Raw genomic sequence first — 20,728 nt, forward strand, 5'->3', positions numbered from 1 at the left:
ATAAGCTCTCTGGTCAGTTCTAAATCAAAGACTATCAGAAGAGACCCACATTGGCAACAGTCAGGACCCCCTCTCACCCCTGAGAGCTTTCTCTGTATCTTTGCTTAATAAACTTCTATCACTTTATTCGCTCTCTTTTGCCCGCAAGATTCATTCTTCTACTAGGTGAGATAAGAACCTAGCTCTCCTGCTTCAACCTCAGAGATGACCAGTCACCATTTTTTTTTTCATAAATCCTGCAATCTGAATTGTTTCCAGTGGGTTAAAGAGCATCCCAAGGCAGAGTCTTTAGGGACTGAAGAGAGAAGGTCTATTACCAAGAAAATCTGCCCCTCCAACTCCCATTACCTGTGTGGTCTCCCGCCTGCAGGATATGTTAGAGGTTCTTGATGTCAAAGTGACCGGAGCCATCCCTCAACAAGATTGCTCTGATCATCGCCTGCCCTGAAGGCCTTGGAGGAGGGAGGCTTGCCCTCTCCTGCTTCCCCTTTACATTCTAGACTGTGATGTATGCCAGCATATGGACCGAGGATGCCTTGCTGCAAAGGCCCTGCCATGAAGGCCATGTTGAACCACACGTTCTAAACCCATGGAAACACTAGAAAAGTTTTACAAGATCAAAGAAATCACCCAGTTGTGTAACTTAAGTAGTTAGTGGAGGATATTGACAGAAAACAGTAAAGATTTAAATCCATCATGGCTCTAAGCAACATTCCAACATATGAAGTCTTTTCAGCCAACTTCCCTAGGAAATAGTCCCTGGTTGGGTTTTAATTCAATCAGGTACTGTTTAGGCCGGTTTCTAGGGGAGGTCTCTCTGCCAGAAGCAGCTAGAACAGGGATGGGGAGGGGATCACATTAGCCCAATGAGGAGGAAACCCCACACAGGACTCTGAAGATTGGCAGCCATGTTAGTCACTTAGGAGGCTGTCCTGTGCCCAAGACAGGCAACTTTGTATAAAGACAGGAATAAAGAGAGGGCATCAAGTTTCTGGGTCTTATTACTGATGTAGTTTCAGAATGTAGGTGAGGTGAGTTCTGGAGCCCATGGCCAAGAAAGAAATCTTGAGATATCTTTTGTACAAAATGATGGTTTTACTAAAGTACAGGGACAGGACCTGTGGGCAGAAAGAGCTGCTGCACCAGGGTTGTGAGGGGTGACTGATTTATATCATCAGTTGGAGATTACAATAACTCCCAGGACTTGGGAGTTGGAGATAAGGAAAAAGGGGATAAGTTCAAAAGAACTTGTACATCCTAAAGAGGACCTACAAGATCCTACATGATCTTACCATTGTCAAGTTAAGGTTGTTTTTCCCTCTAACAAATCATTAACATGAAGACAAGTTGAGAGTTTCCTTCTGAAAGTGAGGTTATTGGTAATATATTTTTCCTTGCAAATCACTAAGACATCTGTAAACTGAGGAAGATTCGTGTCTGGCTGGGCTGTCATCTCTATTATGTATTCGTTGTTCCTTCCTTTAACTTTAGGGCAGCCAGGAGTGCCTAGGAACGGCACACATACCCCACCTGGTTGGGGAGGGTTGCAGGGTATCAGCTTGTGCTTCGTCCTCAGCATGCCTTCTGCTACCTCATCGTTATCATTCTGGCTATTGTACTATAACTTCCAGCCAAGCCAAGCTTTCTCCTCCCCATAGAGTAGCCCCAGCCTGGAAGATTGCAGCCCAAGCAATCCACATGAAAGTGTTCCATTAAGATCATACCCCTGAAAAACCCCTGGAGAGGAAAGTACTCAACAAGTTTGCACCACGGGTCAAGGACACGTAAGGTGGTTGATGTGATTTTGATGTGACTTGAATAGTAATGTTTGGGGTCCAGAGCAGATGGCCAAAAAAGAATTCTTGAAACACCTTCAATGCCAAGGTGCTATTATAAAGCACAGGGACAGCAGTCCTGTGCGGAAAGAACTGTTGCCCCAGGATCGTAAAGGGGGAGGGGAGAGGAGTAAAAATGAGGGAAGTTCCAAAAGGACTTTCATTTGCTAAGGAAGACTCCAGAGCATTCTGGAGGCTTTGCTACTGTAAAACTAAGGATGTTTCTCCCTCTAGAAAGGCAGTAACATTCAGACTCTTGGGAGCTTCCTGGGAATCAGCATACTCAGCCTGCCTCAAGTATTTGTCAACGGGCTGCAGGTTATAAGGATATTTTATTTTGTCTACATTTCCTTCTGCCTTTGTAGCCACATCAGGTCCTCTTCCTGAACCATGCACTCTTCCCAACCCAATTTGACTGGCTTCTTCTTATGATTCCCAACTTTGTTAGGAAAAATATCTTTTTTTTTTTTTTTTTTTTTGCTTTTACTGATTAGAAATTTAGGATGTTCTAACAGCTCTATACTGGGATGAGAGATGAAAGAGTTGCTTGAAACTATATTCTGCAAGAGTATGAATAATTACCGGGGCCTTCTCTCTACGAGCTCTCTGATGATACTCCCTTCTGTTCTCATAGCAGGAGAGGTCGCTCTTCTCTGAACATCTCACTGCCTTCTAGTTTATATTCACTACGGATTATGAAACTGAATCATGATTATCTCTCACGTAGACTACAGCTTAATTCTTTACCCTCATGTAATAAAAGCATAGGAACACTTGGTAGAGGGAAAGTATATTAATCCTTTTCTTATTAAAAAAAAATCTTCATCACTGCTTTTTTTTTTCTCTGCCTCCACTACCTCCTGTACTTACTTCATAGCATCTCTATGTATGGTGTTCAAAATATACCCAATAATTCTGGAGGAAAATATGTGACTGTTGTCACATAGGAAAAGAACATACACTCAAACTATAGTGTCTGTGTCCACAAAAGCAGTCTTACTTATTACAATTATATGTTGAGAGTTACTGTAGAATGATGAATCTAATCCCATGTGAAAAGGATGGGAAAGCAGTAGAAGTAGAGAAACCATGTAGAACTCTGGCATTTCCATTGCAGAGGAAAGTGACAAGTGTGGGGATCACTATGGGGAGAGAGGAGGTCCTCACACTCCCTGGGGACTTGAAGAGATTGTATAGAAAGAAGCAACAGGCATTGAGGACACCTTGGATCTGGGAGAAAAGCAGACATCAACTACCCTTGACACCTGGCAAACACCAAAAATAGCTATTCTTTAACATAGACTGAGTGACTCCCTCTGACCCAATTATAGACATGCTGGATTTGAAAAGAGAATCATACAAATAAAGAGACATGTTTAGCATTGGACGACATCTCTTTGAGGTATGAAAAGGAAGAAGAGACTTGGGCCACCGGTTCTTCCAACTGCCTGGGTTTCAAACCCACATCTTATACTGTATGTACTTTTCCTTCTAATTGGCCATAGGAAGTTAGCATCACCTTTACGTTTATTCTTAGGGGCCTCTGACCACTCATATCTCATTCGACTTTTCCAAGATTGAGTGAAAAATGAGCTTTAGGTTCCCGATTGCCTTCTTCCTTTGTCCACAATAAATGCCTGCAGTCTTAACTTTGATTTCATGATTATTTGCCACTCATTTGTATGATAAACATTCCCTATGCACCTATTACGTGCCACAACCTGTGCTTGAAGCTGCCTAGAAATGGATTGGAGTAACCAAAGTAAAAGTCCCAAACCTCAGCGTCATCACAATAGAAGTTTCTTGATCTTCAGTGATGTGTAAACAGCTAAGATCTATGGAGCTGGATAAAGATTATTCAGATTCTGTAGAAAAATATTTGTCATGAAAAGGAGATGCAATTTTATTATTTTCATTAAGAGTTTTGTAATTACCTCATAGCAATAAGAAGAAATTGCAAAATATATATACACAGTTGCCCAGACACAGATTATACTTTTTTGTAAACTGAATGAGTAAGTAAAAATCTGACCAGAATTACAGGCAAAAAAAATAAAATTAAAAAAATTAAAAAAAATAAAATTACAGGCAAAACCACAGCTCTGATTACCAAATAATTTTTTCATCTGTGTCCCTTCTCTGGACCTAGGGCTACAGATTAGGTTTCTAAGCTAATATACACTAAGAACTTACCCTGCCCACCCAGATTTCAGGCCTACATCATTGAGTCCCACGAGGGAAGAGCAAGAGAACGACTTTGTCCCAGATACTCTTGGTCTTTACTCCGTAGACAATAGGATTGAGTGCAGGTGGCATAACTACATAGAGGTTGGCAAAGAGGATGTGAAAAGTCCGGGGGACATTATGGCCAAAGCGATGGGCAAGGATGGAGAAGAATGCTGGTATATAGAACATGAGGATGACACAGACATGGGAACCACAGGTGCCAAGGGCCTTCTGGCGGGCATCTTGGGAGGGCAGGCGGAAGACCGCACAGAGGATGAGGGTGTAAGAAACGGCAATGAGAATCACATCTGAGATGACTGTCATGATGGGAACACAAAAGCCATACCAGATGTTGATGGAGATGTCAGCACAGGCGAGCCGGGCCACACCTATGTGCTCACAGTATGTGTGTGGTATGATGCGTGTCCCGCAAAAAGGTAGACGATTTACAAGAAAAACACATGGAGCAAAAATGCAGAAACTTCTGAAGGAAATTCCCACAACAATTTTGAGAGTGGTCCTGGAGGTCAGAATAGCGGTATATCTCAAGGGGAAGCAGATGGCCACATAGCGATCAAATGCCATGGCCAGGAGTATAGCTGAGTCCAGGACAAAGCTATAATGCAGAAAGAATAACTGGGTGAGGCAACCAGGAAAACTGATTTTCTGGGGACCAAGCCAGAAGACGGTAAGGGATTTGGGGACACATGTGGTAGACAAGATCACATCTGTAATGGCTAGCATGGAAAGGAAAAAGAACATGGGTGCGTGAAGACTCCGCTCCACGGCAATGAGGTAGAGGAGGATACTGTTGCCCACAATGGCCACGAGATAGATAAAGCAGAAGGGGATGCTGATCCAGACGTGGTACTGCTCAAGGCCAGGGATGCCCAGGAGGGTGAAGTCACCTGTGTTGTAGCTACTCAGGTTGTACATGGCCAGGGTGGTCTCATGAATCGATCTTGAGTCTGAAAAACAAAATGTGTATAGTGAACCTGAGAATATTGTATGGTAATTCTTCCTGCACTCTCTCCTTCCGGTTAGTTCTCCTCTTTCCTATCTGCCAAGAAAGATACTCCCAGTGCTCATCTCTTTAAGAAAGATTCCCTAGACTTGATACCCTGTAGTCGTCCTACCCTTGGGCATCTGGAATCTCTTCAAACTGCTATTCCCATTTGAATACCGAAGACTGTATACTATTGTATAAAAATTATATTAATAATAATGCAATTATTTGATATGTTGATTTGACCAGAGAGAACTACAATCTAAGTACATACAGAGAAAGAAACTAAGAAAAGTGGGGATACAATGGGAAAATAACAGGATAATTAACAATGACAGACTCCTACTAGACGTCAGGCTTTACACAGTTCATCTCATTTAGAATAATCTTCTGAGTAAGTATTTGCATTCTCCTCATTTGTTTTTTATTGTTTTGCTCTAGAATCCAACACTCTGAGAGAAAATTTTACCTAAGATCTCATTTTGGATAACTGGCAGAGCCAAGGTCAGTACAGTTCACAGCTAAAACTCCACCACAGCTGTGGTGCCAACCAGGTGATTGCTCAGGTGACACACTCTTAGATGCCAGGCGCTGAGAAGAGGCCTGAGATGTAGGGAAGTCAGTGGTGGAAAACCTAACACTCAATCTGCAGTGTGTCCAGCACACTAACCCTACGCCAATTGCAATTACTCTCCTGATTTCCCTTACACTCTACCACCTGGGATTTGCAGACCAGAATGTTCTCTGAGACTGAGGTTTGGTGCCTCATCATGGAGAATGATATGGAAATGGATATACACAGTTCAGCCTCCAGCCCCTTCTCAGCACTGAAAGGGGAATCTTTAAAAGTGTGCCCTTGTTTTTTGTTTGTTTGTTTGTGTTTGTTTTTGTTTTTGTTTTTAATTGGAGTTCAATTTGCTAACATATAGCATAACAGCCAGTGCTCATCCCGTCAAGTGCTCCCCTCAGGGCCCATTACCCTGTCACCCCAACCCCTCACCCACCTCCCCTTTCACCACCCCTTGTTCATTTCCCAGAGTTAGGTGTCTCTCATGTTTTGTCACCCTCCCTGACATTTTCACTCACTTTCTCTCCTTTCCATTTATTCCCTTTCACTAATTTTTATATTCCCCAAATGAATGAGACCATATAATGTTTGTCCTTCTGTGATTGACTTAGTTCACTCAGCATAATACCCTCTAGTTCCAACCACATAAAAAAAAAAAAAAAAAAAAAAAGTTTGCTCTTGGTAAATACAGAGAGGACCTCTAGTGGAGGAAATATACAATTGACACATTTAAATCCCAGGTTAAGATAAAAGCAAACAAGGAAATTCCATAACATAAAAAATAATATTTTGGAAACTTTCACAGTACTACACAAGTTACAACTTTACATGAAATCACTTCTATAATGCTCTTAAAAACTCTATGAGATAGGTAATAATGTTGCCTACATTTTCAGGATGCAGAAATGGAGTACAGAGAAGGTAATTTATCTGCCAAAGGCCACAAGGTAAGCAAATGTTAGAGCTACAAATAAAACCAGCGAGTCTTTTCTTAGACTCTCATGTGAGAAAGATAATTCTCTATAGAGTGTATGGCAAATGGCATATATATGATATTCGTATGGAAGAAGATACTAAATTTAACCTAGGTAATCTAAGTTAAATTCTGATTCATCACATCAACCGCTTTCTTACACGTATTTTGCTTGCCCTTGTTCCACCGACCTCCCATCACGTATGTATGCAAAACCCAACTCCTAGATTCAAAAACCTAATAACACCTTCAGATCAAGACGGAAAGTCCCTTAGCCAAGTATGTTTTTATTTCCATAATCTCATGATCATCAAACTAAAGCTCACTGTCAACACTGCCTGATGACTATCAACATGATCTAGCTCAGCATCATCTCCCTGTGAGTTTTTCCTAATTTTTTCCAAGCACATCCACCAACTCCAGCTATCTCCTTCTCAACAGACAGTTTTTTTTATTTCACTTCATACAGATTTAAACTCATTAGATATGCAATCACGTAAGACAGCAATCACATCACATATGTATGTATATACACATACACACGCACATACATATCCTCTACATTTTATTTCCTGTTACAATCGTACAACTCCCTTTCATATCTGGTCCCAAAAAGCCAACCCGTTCTCTCTCAAATCTTTCCAATCTTCATAATCATTCATTCTCTTCTTGCCTTTGCCTTCAACAAACGCGTTTAAAATTTCTACTCTTTCAACATTTAAAGAATTAAAATGGCATATTACTCAGCCATTAGAAACGACACATACCCACCATTTGCTTCGACGTGGATGGAACTGGAGGGTATTATGCTGAGTGAAATAAGACAATCGGAGAAGGACAAACATTATATGGTCTCATTCATTTGGGGAATATGAAAGATAGTGAAAGGGAATAAAGGGGAGGGGAGGAAAAATGAGTGGGAAATATCAGAAAGGGAGACAGAACATGAGAGACCCCTAACTCTGGGAAATGAACAAGGAGTGGTGGAAGGGGAGGTGGGCGGGGTGTGAGGGTGACTGGGTGGCGGGCACTGAGGGGCGACTTGATGGGATGAGCACTGGGTGTTATGCTATATGTTTGCAAATTGAACTCCAGTAAAAAAATAAAATAATAAAATAAAAAGAAACAATTAAAATGGGCTCAAATATTTTCTAGTAGAAATTACAAAAAGTAATTAAATTCTCTCATCATAGCTAGATGTGTAGTTATCTATACCACATACATGCTTTTCATGTCCTACTTACCTTTTTAACTCATGCTAATATCATTTCTATTAATTTTGAGCTCGGCCACAGTAACTTCTTGCAAGATACATCCACGAAGGCAAAAGAAACAAAAGCAAAAATGAACTATTGGGACTTCATCAAGATAAGAAGCTTTTGCACAGCAAAGGTACAGTCAACAAAACTAAAAGACAACCTACGGAATGGGAGAAGATATTTGCAAATGGCCTATCAGATAAAGGGCTAGTTTCCAAGATCTATCCTCATCTTTCCACCAAAGTAGCTTTTGCTAACATCACCAGTGAAGTCCATGTCCCACTCGGGTGTGAGTCCTTGCTGGACTTCTCAGCAGCATTTGACAATATTCACTTTCACTTCAGTGAGAACATTGTATCATGAACTCAATAGAGGTGCACAGCTAGAGCTTCTCATCTTCCCCTGCCTGCTCTGCTCTCTGCCAGGTCTCTCACCTCATCTCCAGGCCTCCACACCTCAGTGTCCTCTCAGAGTCAGGGGTTCACAAGGGACATGCTGATGGAGGTGGCAGTGGGATTGCCATTCCCCCTGACTCCTGGGCAGGAGACTGTGTCTCTGAGCCACAGCCTAGAGCCCTGGAGCTGCTCCTACCTGCCGATGCACGCAACCATCACCGTCCATGCCCCTTTCTGTGATCAGGAAACCAATGCATAGTGAGGCCCGGGTCACATACAGCTGGGACGAGGAATAAGGTCTCCAGGCACTATTCCAGGACCCTTTCCTGCCTGGGAAGTCTTTGCCTTGTTCCCAGCAGACAGCACTTTTCCTCTTGGCAGGAGAAGCTACTCTGCCACTCACACAGATTCAGCAGCTCATCTGACCTGGGATCCCCCCACTCTGAGGGGGTCCTTGTTCTGACTCCATTCACACAGGCATGCTGTCTTGCTGGCATGAGTCACTGGGGGCACTGGGACACACACACCTGCATGAACCAGCCACGGACTCAGACTCACCTTGATTCATCTGTGGCCTCGCCCCCGTGGGTTCCAAGCCAGAGCCCGTGTCCTCCCTCTTCCTGTGCTGATGATCCTTCTCACGCTGCCTGCTTCTCCTCAGAGTGGCTCACAGACTGTGTCCTGCCTAAGGGGCTGGGGGCACAAGTGTTCCGTCCAGGGAGGAGCAGAACAAGGAATGTATTAAATGCAGCTGGAAGCAGTCACACAGAAAGAAGGCAGAGGGGAAGAGTTCGGGAACTGAACTCTGGCAGCATGTGTTCAGTCCCAGCTTTGTCATATGATTTGGAGTGAACGGATTAAGCACTTTGGCCGTTGGTTTAATCAGAATTCATGATCCTCATGCTCTCTGTGGAGGTAGGAGTGAGAGGGAAGCAGGTACAATGATCCACTTTTCTTGTTGCCATGTACTCCTCCTCTAGCACAGTGGTTAAGATCTGGAGCGGGCTCCGTGGCCACAGTAAATGGTTCAGACCCTAGTTCTGCCACCTACCAGCTGTGGGACTTTTCACAAGATACTCAACCTCTCTATGTCTTTATTTCCTTTATTTCTTTTCCCTAAACTGAGGAAAGAATAAATGCACCTGCTCTACAGGAATCATGTAAATATAAATAAAATCTCATGAAAAGCAATTCTGCCTAAAACACAGTGAAAGTGAATACGCAACACTGTTAGATAGAATTGACAATCTTTCCAGCAGTCATAAAATTTGTTGAGCCCATTTCTGTTGAGTCCTTTCCAGTGCACTCTTAGCTCTCAATTTTGTAATCTGACCAACCATCCTATATCTTAAACAAAACAAAACAAAACAAAACAAAACAAAACAAAAATATATCAGGTGGGGACTGAACAAACGATATTTGAAATCAGAAGGGTCCTGAGTATGGATAAAGCAGTGGTTAAGAGGCTAGCTTAAACTCTAAGATTTTAAGTAATCAGACCAAAGAATGAAATTCCTTTGGGACACCTGGGTGGCTCAGCGGTTGAGCATCTGCCTTTGTCTCAGGGCATGATCCTGGGGTCCGGGATGGAATCCCACATTGGGCTGCTTCTTGCAGGGAGCCTGCTTCTCCCTCTGCCTATGTCTCTGCCTCTTTCTCTCTCTCTCTCTCTCTCTCTCTCAAACACACGCACAAACACTCTCTCTAACTCTCATGAATAAATAATAAAATTTTAAAAAAAGAAAGGAAATTCCTTTGACAACAGAGCCAAGAGAAGCAGATTGAATATAAGATTGCTTCCAAGGAAAATAGAGAATGTGGTGGTATTGTCCTTTAATCCCTGCTCCCAGGCCCCAACTGCACCTTCCATGTTTTACTGTTCCAGGAACAGTGACAAGGGACTGGTGACACCCGACCCCACTTTTCAAACAGCCACACTGGTCTCCACCTACACTCTCCTTGGCACCCCAATGTTGTTCTCTGAAAAAGAATCTGAACAACTCATTCCCATCAGGACAAAGTAGCTTCCTAGGTCATCCAATGACTGGCATGGTGGCAGGACCTTCAGTGCTTGGATCACTATGGGATAAATCCAGGTAGAGCATTGGGAAAAGAAGATGTTTTCAAGAACCCTCAGATCCTGTGACTGAGCCTGGCTGAGGAATTCCTGTTGCTCATCAGTCAGGAGCTCTCACCTCTCTGCTGGGGAGGTGGGATTAGAGATGAGGAAGAACATTCAGCCTCCATCTATCCAGTGATGCTCCAGTCCCTGTTGCTCCACCCTGTCCATTCAGTAGTCAGGGCATCAGTGATCTGGGGACTCCAAAGGTACTCTCAGGCAAGCCTGGGGGAGAGCAGGAGTGGGCAGGAAGAATTTATGGGTCTCTTCTCAGGGCATCAGGGGGCCATGGACGCTGCATTCCTATTGGGATTGAGAACCTGTGAGTCTCAGTTGTGCACTGTTAATGAGGGATCTGCAGCAGTCTGCAGTCATCTCTGCTGAATCTCCTGGTTCTCCTAGGTTTCCATGCCTAATACATTCAGCCCTGGAAAGGAAGAGGCCAAGCAGGGAGGTCTCTGCAGAGCCCTTGGGTGGGGCACAGTAGACTCAGATGGAGACCTGCTTCATGCTGCTCAAATAACAAACCCAACTGACACCTATTTGAGAGAGAGCGAGCGAGCAGGGCAGGAGAGAATTCCCAAACAAACTCCCAGCTGAGCATGGGGCCCAATGTTGGGGCTGGATCTGCCCAGGACCCTAAGATCATGGCCTGAGCCTAAATCCAGAGTCAGACACTTAACCAACTGAACCACACAGGCACCTCATAGTTTAAATTTTCAGTTTCCTATACAATTGTGTCATGATGCTAGCAACACTGCAGCAATGGAGATGATTATGGGGCTTATATCAGAAGTCTTCTTAGGAAAAACAAGTCAGCTAAACTGAATAATGAGATTGGTGCTGTAGTCAGAACGGGGAATAATAAAGTTTAATGGGTTAAATTCCAGATTACCCTGTTTATTGTGTGATGACCCAGAAGCTGACAAAAACAATCAAGAGGAACTCTCTGATGTGCACTGATAGCTATTGTGGGGAAAACTTCCACTGAGATGTTTGAACTATGGACTAAACCTTTAGTGTTTGTGCAAAAGAACAAACATTTTTGTTCCTACCTCTTAAGGATATGAATGGAGCATCCAGATTTTCTTTTTTGTCATCTTTGGTATTCTTAATATGCTTGCTACTTTCATGCAATGTATTTATCACTGGTGGATGAGTTTGAGAGGTAGATATGCAAGTTAGAAGTTTGAAAGATCAGAATTTCTCCAGAATGTTATGTCATATTCCACAAAGTACCAATAATTATCAATAAAAAAAGGAAGGGGAGGTGGGCGGGGAGTGGGGGTGACTGGGTGACGGGCACTGAGGTGGGCATTTGACGGGATGAGCACTGGGTGTTTTTCTATATGTTGGCATATTGAACACCAATAAAAAATAAATTTATAAAAAAATAATTAAATAAGTGATGAACTCTATATTAGGCATTTGTAAAAATAAAAATTCATCACTAAACACCATGCACGTTGAATAGAATGTGTTGAATTTCATCTTCCATCACGCAAAATCCACAGATAGAAAATCAAGGATCCAGACTATTTCTTTCATTGAAAGATCAGTTGAATTTAGTGTAAACACAGAAGATAAATTGTTGGAATAATGAGAATATAGCAATGCTTAGCTAATTTTGAATAAAAAGTTCAAATAAATGTTCTCAAAATGATCAAATTTCTTCGAAATCATTTCTTCTATTCTTCATAATAGAAATTTTAGAGGCAGGTTTCCTTGTTTCTAGCATGACAAAATGTTACCCGACACACACAAAAAATAAACATAAATTATTGCTTACAAGTAGCATTGATCTCAAGCCAGCATATGTTAGATAAATTAACAAGAAAGATGCAAGCTCCTTTGATACATTAAATTTTATAAATATGATACACAAGAGCATGGCATTGCTTCTAAAGTTATATTTAGATCTTTACTATGAGGCTTTCACTATTCCACTGCTGACTTCTTGTGTAACTGCAATTAAAGAATGCTAAAATCTCACAAAGTAATATAATTTGTCTATATTAAACACCGATTTTTAAAAAAAAAGAAAAAAAATAAACACCGATTTGCACACTTTCAAGAAAAAGTGCATACATTTCTGCAAGTATTTCATTTGTGTGCTGTGTTTACATTAGTAATACTTACTGTAATATATTTTATGCTTTCAATACAAGACTAGAAATGAGACTTATGTGTTCTATTTTATTTTTATTTTATTTATTTTATTACAAAAGACTTAATCTACAGTTGTTGGGAATTTAAAAAAAAAAACGGTCCTTCCACATTGACAGTTTGAAAAGAGCTTTTCTAGAAGCCTCTTTACATTTGTCCATATACAAGTATATCTACTTGGTGATTCAATTTATTTTTCCATGGTATTTTGATAGGGATTGTATTGAACGTGTAGATTGCCCTGGGTATCATTGACATTTTCACAATATTAATTCTTCCAATCCATGAGCATGGAATATTTTTCCATCTCTTTGTGTCTTCCTCAATTTCTTTCAGAAGTGTTCTGTAGTTTTTAGGATATAGATCCTTTACCTCTTTGGTTAGGTTTATTCCTAGGAATAACTAGGGATTGACTCTTTAATTTCTCTTTCTTCAGTCTCATTGTTAGTGTATAGAAATGCCACTGATTTCTGGGCATTTATTTTATATCCTGCCACACTGCAAATTGGCAAAGAAGTCAAACTCTCCCTCTTTGCAGATGACATGATACTGTACATAGAAAACCCAAAAGACTCCACCCCAAGATTGCTAGAACTCATACAGCAATTCATCAGTATTTTATTTATTTTATTACAAAAACCTTAATCTACAGTTGTTGGAAATTAAAAAAAAAAAAACGGTTCTTCCACATTGACAGTTTGAAGAGCTTTCCTAGAAGCCTCTTTATTTTGTCCACCTACAAGTATATCTACGTTGGTGATTCAATGTATTTTTTCAGCTGAAGAATGATTGTTTTATGGATCTGAACTCTCTCTTGGATATGTCCTTCCAACATTACGCATGGAGGTAAGAAACCAACTGAATAGACATCCCTATCCAATTCTTGAATTTAGCACTACCAGAAGTAAAACTCATATTTGTATATCAACTTGTCTGACCTGTATGCTTATCCTCAATTACTTTGCAAAAGGAAATAAAGAATATGTGACAACTTATTAACTTTCAAGTGCCAACAATAGAATCAACCTATGGGATGTAGGTTTACAAATCTCATCTACTGATATCCAACTAGCTTCCTACGTCTACTGAAGACTATTTCCCCTATATTTCACATCCAAAACCTACAGCTCCCCTGAGCAATGCCATTGTCACTATGGTTGATTCCTGCAACAACCTAAGACTTGTTGATTTTTGAAACACAGGGTTTCTTACCTAGGCTCAGGCAGTTCCCTCTGACTGGCATGTCCTGTTCCCCTTATTCATGAGGCTCAACTTGTATTCTTCTACGCCATCAGAGAAATAAACCTTGCTAGGAAGCTTTCCTTGCCTCTGAGGAATGGTTGCATGTGCTTTCTTGATGTTTCCCTAACATCCTATGCCACTCATTGCAACACATAAGATTAGCTGAGCAAAGTATCCATATATGTGATGTACTCCTTTTGCCAATTTAGAAGTTTTCCAATCATAAGCAGCATGGTAGTACTTGTTACATATCAGTACTGCCAATTTCTATGCATTTTGTTTCCTACAACATGTATATTGTGAATGTTACTGAAATGAAATATGACAGAAAAATCATTGCATATTTGTTTTAATAATATAGGTTCAAATTGGCAGGCAAAGCATAAAATTTCCAATTGCCTCCTTTCTTCTAAGAGAGACATTGCAACTCTATTCCATTACTCATTTTCATAAGTCCTACATTATTCTCCTGAACACAATGGCTACATCTAGCTGTCATTGGCTTATAAAGTAAAACACATCTAGACATATAGTAAATGTCTGACTAAGGTGTAGGCAAATGGACAGTGGACTGAATAGGACTAAAATATGAGAGCCAACAAAAATAGAAACACAAACATCTAAAGAATGCTGACATGTGGTAACTCTGGAAGACATGGCGTAGAAACACATCCATGGATCCCTACTTTTTGTAGGAAACAGCTCTAAATTCTGAGGATGGAAAAGTAAAACACTTCATTTCCCCTAATGGTTTGGTTTTAATATCTCGTATCTAATATTAGGGATATAAGGAATTTGCAAAATGAAAAAGGTATAGGATAAGACAATTCATGTGTGAGAAAGTTACCTGCTGATATTTGTATAAGTATTCTTTATTAAATCCAACCAGAACATGTAATGTCATTCATGGCCTGACACTGGAACACAATGTTTGCAGCCAGTCTTACCACAAAAAGCCATTGGCAGCTGAAGCAGTAGATTTGACCTGAGGGAAGAGAAACACCAGGCTTAACCTGTTTTCTATTTCCATAAATAGTAAAGTGGAGGGAGCATTTTAAATAACAAGGATGACCTCAGAGTAAAACATGGTGATGAGATTCTCTTTCCAGATGAGAATGGCAGTGGTAAGTAGTAGAATACTAACATAACAGCCAGCGTTAGATCAATATTTTACAATCTGCAAAGCACATGATCCACATTACTTGTTTCATCCTAACACTGGCCCTCTTAGGTAGGAAAGCAGACACTAGGATTTATTAGGAATCTCATATATGAACACTAGGATACAGAGTTACCGGCACAGGGGCTATAAGTCACAGAAATAAATGAACCCCTTTATAGAGCGATGGTAGAAATACAATAACGGATAACTGGTCCAAAGATAGAGGGTGGGAGAAGGTAATGGACACAGTGCAGAGGACATTCCCTTGCTGTATTGCTTTTTTAGGGCATTATCTTTCATGGGAGCCATTCCTGTGTGTTGGTGAACAACCATGGCTTTGAATTCCTAACAGGATGAAACGAGAACATACCTTTAAATTAGCTCAGAATCTGTTTGGTTTTTGTTTTTAAAAGATTTTATTTATTTATTTATTCATGAGAGACGCAGCGAGAGGCAGACAGAGGCAGAGGGAGAAGGAGGCACCATGCAGGGAGCCCAATGTGGGACTCGATCCCAGGACTCCAGGGTCACGCCCTGAGCCTAAGGCAGATGCCCAACCACTGAGCAGCCCAGGCCTCCTAGAATGTGTTTATTTTGATTTCCTCATTAAACTTTTAAAAATATCAGCCCTTAGCTAATCCATATTCTCAGAAAATAAGAGGCCATCTCTTCTGACATTTGTGAGCAGATTTAGCGAGCTAGTACATAGAGCAGAATCCTCAGGTAGTACGATGGGGCTTAATTTAAGACAATTAGACTTCACCAAATTAGAAAAATGGGCTCTGATATCTCTACTTATTTTTTAATCCCTCTGGCTTTATTTTCTCAGGAGTGAGGTTATGTGGAGTGGAAAAATCTCTGTACTGGGGGTTTGACACATGCTATTCAAGGCTCTGCATTTATAAGTGTCTTGCCGTGTGCCTTAGAGAAGTCATGTTCACTCTGCAGGCTTCAGTTTCCTCCTCCTAGAACGAAGTTTGGATGATTCCAGTCCCACAGGACCTGACCATGCTCCTCCTCCTCCTTCCTCTGGTCCCCCTCCCCTCACCTCACTGTGCTCCGGCCACACTTACCTCTCCTCTGTCCACAGTCATGTCACACTGTTTCCAGTCCCAGGACCTTTGCCTGTGCTGTCCTCTCTGCCACTGTCCTCCTTGCCCACTTGTAGTGCATCACTGCATTCACTTCATTTTTCTCTCAGTTACATTACTCTTTGAAAGTAGGGAATTTATTTGTTTTCGTGTTTCTTGTGAATCTCTCTCCTGAGAATATAAGCTCCATAGAGCAGGGCAGAGTCTCTTTGTATTACTAACCTTTATAATGCGAATGCTTTGAAGCTCATTGCAATACAGTGAGTACTCAGCAGATAATTCTAAAGCAGTGGATAATTTTCAAAAAATGAAAGATTTATCATAAGAACTCTAGATCATTCTTCGAATATGACACATGGTGTTGTGTGCCATGTGATCCTTGTGCAATTAGATGCATCTTCTCATGCATGCGCTACTTCCCTGTAGAGTTCCTCTGTTTATTCCTCCTGTACCACACTTATGTGTCTGAGATTTGATTCTCTCTCACCTTCCAGGAAACACACTCTGTACATAAGGGCCTCACAGGCTCCAGGTCTACTTTACTGTCCCAGTGAAATGGTTTGAAACGATCTCTGCAGTTCCCTTCCTCAATGTGTCCTGGAGCCTAGAAGCTACCATCGTCTGCTAGCACTGGGGCTAACAATGCTGGTGTGAAGAGTATATCCTCTCTCCTCCTCATTGCAACCCTTCTGGTAGACCACCCTGCTCATAGCACTTGTATCGAAAGATTTCATGTGTTGGGCGGAGGGTGGGCATGAGCACTGAATGGGATCTGCTAATGCATCTCATCAATAATAATAACTATTGGATATTATTGTAAATGCTCTCTGTCCCTCTAAAGATCCCCTTAATAATAATTTTTTGTTGATATTTTCACTTTTAGTCTCTCTCTTCATGTTTCTGCCTTACTTAACACAGTCTTCAACTATAGTTGCAAATCTCTATTTCCGAATTTATGTGTTGTCCTTTTAAAGTAAGTCAGTTCTCTGTTTTGACCTTTCTTCCTTTTCATATTCAGTGCAACTCATATTCCACAAGTAAACAGATCATCAGGGAATTTTTTATACATAGAATAATTTCCTTCATTAAGATCACACCATTTCCCAGGTATGTAAAAGCACCTGTATGTAGTTCTCACTTTGAATATTTTTAGCTTACTTTTTCCTTCTTCCTACAGTAATATCCACTAAAAAAGGATATTAGCTTTGCATAGCATATTTAAACATCATTCTGAACCCTTGGTAGAAAACAAAAGGATGACCTTATCTCTGATCTGCTTGGTCTTCACTCCATAGACAATGGGGTTGAGTGCAGGAGGAATAACAATGTAGAGATTGGCAAACATGATGTGGAAAGTGCGAGAGACATTGTGTCCAAAACGATGAGCAAGGATGGAGAAAAAAGCAGGTGTATAAAACATGAGGATGACACAGACATGGGAACCACAGGTGCCAAGGGCCTTCTGGCGGGCATCTCGGGAGGGCAGGCGGAAGACCGCACAGAGGATGAGGGTGTAAGAAACGGCAATGAGAATCACATCTGAGATGACTGTCATGATGGGAACACAAAAGCCATACCAGATGTTGATGGAGATGTCAGCACAGGCGAGCCGGGCCACACCTATGTGCTCACAATATGTGTGTGGTATGATGTGTGTCCTGCAGAAAGGCAAACGTGTAAGCAAGAATATAACTGGCAGAATGATGCAGAAGCTTCGAGAGGAGATGCCTACTGCAATCTTGGTGATGGTCCTGGGGGTCAGAATAGTGGTATATCTCAGGGGGGAGCAGATGGCCACATAGCGATCAAATGCCATGGCCATCAAGATGGCTGAATCTAGGACAAAGCTATAGTGGAGGAAGAACATTTGTGTAAGACACCCTGGGAATGTGATTTCTCGAGCCCCAAGCCAAAAGATACTGAGTGTTTTGGGAACACCAGCTGTGGACAGGATGAGATCAGTCATGGCCAGCATGGAGAGAAAGAAAAACATGGGTTCATGAAGGCTACGTTCCACTGTGATGAGGTAGAGAAGGGTACAGTTTCCCACGAGGGCCACAACATAGATGATACAGAAGGGAATCCCAATCCACACATGGCAATGCTCCAGGCCGGGGATTCCCACCAGAATGAAGGGTCCTGGGTTGTAATTGCTCAGGTTGAAAATGATCATGGCAGACATGATGACCTAAATACAGGTCCTGGGGACAGACAGAGGGCAGTAGAGGAGAGTTAGGGTCACTTGAGTCACTCTCATTTCCAACCATTCATCATTTTTGACTCCTAAACACAACAAGACCATATCAGTTAAGAAGAATACTTTTGAAATAAATAAAGTTTTGTGTTGATACAACAGCAGGTAGTTTGCATAAACTAGCATTGCCTCAGATATATTGAGACTTATAGTCATTCTACCTCAAGAGAAGATGTTCCTTCTTCTAGCAATCTCGGCTACTTTACACGACTCTCCCAGGCAGCCTTCCAGACTGGCTGTAATTCCTCTCTTATGCTATGACATACCTCTGATAACAGTTAAAAATTATAGTATCTACTTTTTTATGGTGGTAATAATTTCTGTGTCTTTATAGACACTTTTGGATGTTTAGTCTTGACAAGATCTTGACGAGATTTGCTTATCCTGTCATTTGGAATACCAAAATTTGCCTCACCATAAATACTTGCTCTTTTAATGCTGCTGGATGGCTATGGCTCTTACATTTGTGTGCTAACCATTCTTTTGGAGGAGGTAAAAATCCAAAAATTTAGTAAATTGAACAAACAGAGGCCGAACCAGTAGGTTCTTTGCCTATGCTGAACAACATGTAGAACTTAAATAAAATTTAGAAAAGTTCCATATAGATGAGGTTCATGAGAGAGCAGATGAGTGTCTGCTCTACACACCCTCCCGCCCAAAAAATAATTTTCAAGACCCTCTACACTAAACAGCTGCATAACATTCTATTATGTTGACTTAGTAACACATTTAGTCAAAATTTCTTTCCAAAAGGATTGTTTCCTTGCAAATCCATATTCTATTGGATAGATGCACAGATGTTACAACAGTTATTCTCTCAGACACACAATCTCAAACATTCTCTGATCTGTGTTTACAATCTAATATGCATTTTACCACAATAGATTCACCAACCCATGCTAATCCCAGCACCCTGTATGTGTCACAGATACATCTTTCACACATGTATGCACCACACACACACACCATACCTGCACATGTACACCCTACACACATTGCATGCATCATACCAACACATGCACACATACCAATGAAAGTACAAACAACCTATTTAACAACTGGATTTTGGAACTGCTATTTCTTGAATGAATTCCCAGAATTTTGACTTGGAGAGTTGCTCTTTTAAAGACTAGGTTCCTTTACCTCCTTTCATCTCCAGCAATGTGTTGCATGAAACATTATTTATATTCTACACATAAGCCACCATACAGCCAGCCACTCACTACCAAGAGCAGCAGTGACAGGAAGCTTGTGCTGTTCCTGCACCTCTGAGTCCTGATGGACAAAGCTCACATTCAGCCTCCTGCCAAGCCCCACATTTCATTCATTCTTAGGCCCAGCTCACCAGACCAACATCTGCCAGACCAACACTTCCAGTCTCCACCCTTCTGCTTTTGTTAAAAACAGAAGCAGGATGATCTCTTCTTTCCTCTCTGACCTTCCCTTATCTATACAGAAAAACACTTTTCTGGAAGCCTCAGAAACCCTCTTCTAAAGTGTCTCTGTTATTTTAGGTTCTAGGCTCAGGAGCACACCCCAAGTTCACACAGTGGCTACAGTCCAGCCCCCATCTGCTCCGTATGCCTGCTCTCTGGCTGAGTGACCTTCATCTCCTTCTTATGCATTCAGGGGGGCCTAAGATTCTCCCTTCTCCAATAGTAGGGATATGATTTGGTTGTTCAGCTTTCATGTGAAAACCCACCCATCTCTGTGCTGCTCATAGCCTGAAACAGCACCTAGCATCAGGACCCTGAGCTCAGCGCTGTCAATCCCAGCTCTTCAGCTTGTCTGCAGGCATCCTTGATTCATAACCATGTTAGGAGGAGTCTTTTCTACTTTTCATGTGTCATGCACTCAGACACAACAGATGTTCACACAGTCACCCAAAGCCTTTAAAACACACACATGGGCACACATAGTCTGTGTCATCCTTGAGGTTTGTCGTTTATGCCAGGCAAATATAGAAGTCAGGGCAATCTATGAAACAGTCTGGTCTGCTCAGTAAGTCAATACTCCTTCAAAGTTTGGCTATTGTGGCCATTTCTGCTATAAACATCGGGGTGCAGGTGTCCCGGCGTTTCATTGCAACTGAATCATTGGAGTAAATCCCCAACAGTGCAATTGCTGGGTCATAGGGCAGGTCTATTTTTAACTCTTTTGAGGAACCTCCACACAGTTTTCCAGAGTGGCTGCACCAGTTCACATTCCCACCAACAGTGTAAGAGGGTTCCCTTTTCTCCGCATCCTCTCCAACATTTGTGGTTTCCTGCCTTGTTAATTTTCCCCATTCTCACTGGTGTGAGGTGGTATCTCATTGTGGTTTTGATTTGTATTTCCCTGATGACAAGTGATGCAGAGCATTTTCTCATGTGCATGTTGGCCATGTCTATGTCTTCCTCTGTGAGATTTCCCTTCATGTCTTTTGCCCATTT

The 20,728-nt window shown here is 41.5% G+C and overlaps 2 protein-coding genes across 2 annotated transcripts; both read right to left on the reverse strand.

The window, feature by feature from the left end:
• Positions 1-4,055: 4,055 nt before the first annotated feature.
• On the reverse strand, positions 4,056-4,997 carry LOC140615267 (olfactory receptor 52H1-like). Its single transcript, XM_072795185.1, has one exon. It carries the CDS (start codon positions 4,995-4,997, stop codon positions 4,056-4,058), a length of 942 nt encoding a protein of 313 aa, XP_072651286.1.
• A 12,270-nt stretch (positions 4,998-17,267) lies between these two features.
• LOC140615479 (olfactory receptor 52H1) lies at positions 17,268-18,215 on the reverse strand. The gene has a single exon (XM_072795345.1). The coding sequence runs from the start codon at positions 18,213-18,215 to the stop codon at positions 17,268-17,270; it is 948 nt and encodes a 315-aa protein (XP_072651446.1).
• Positions 18,216-20,728: the final 2,513 nt, after the last annotated feature.

The sequence above is a fragment of the Canis lupus genome, chromosome 23 (assembly GCF_048164855.1).
Source record: "Canis lupus baileyi chromosome 23, mCanLup2.hap1, whole genome shotgun sequence".
NCBI lineage: Eukaryota > Metazoa > Chordata > Mammalia > Carnivora > Canidae > Canis > Canis lupus.

Coding starts and splice junctions, on each gene's coding strand:
- LOC140615479 (XM_072795345.1), bottom strand. CDS start 18,215: ATGATCATTTTCAACCTGAGCAATTACAACCCAGGACCCTTCATTCTG.
- LOC140615267 (XM_072795185.1), bottom strand. CDS start 4,997: ATGTACAACCTGAGTAGCTACAACACAGGTGACTTCACCCTCCTGGGC.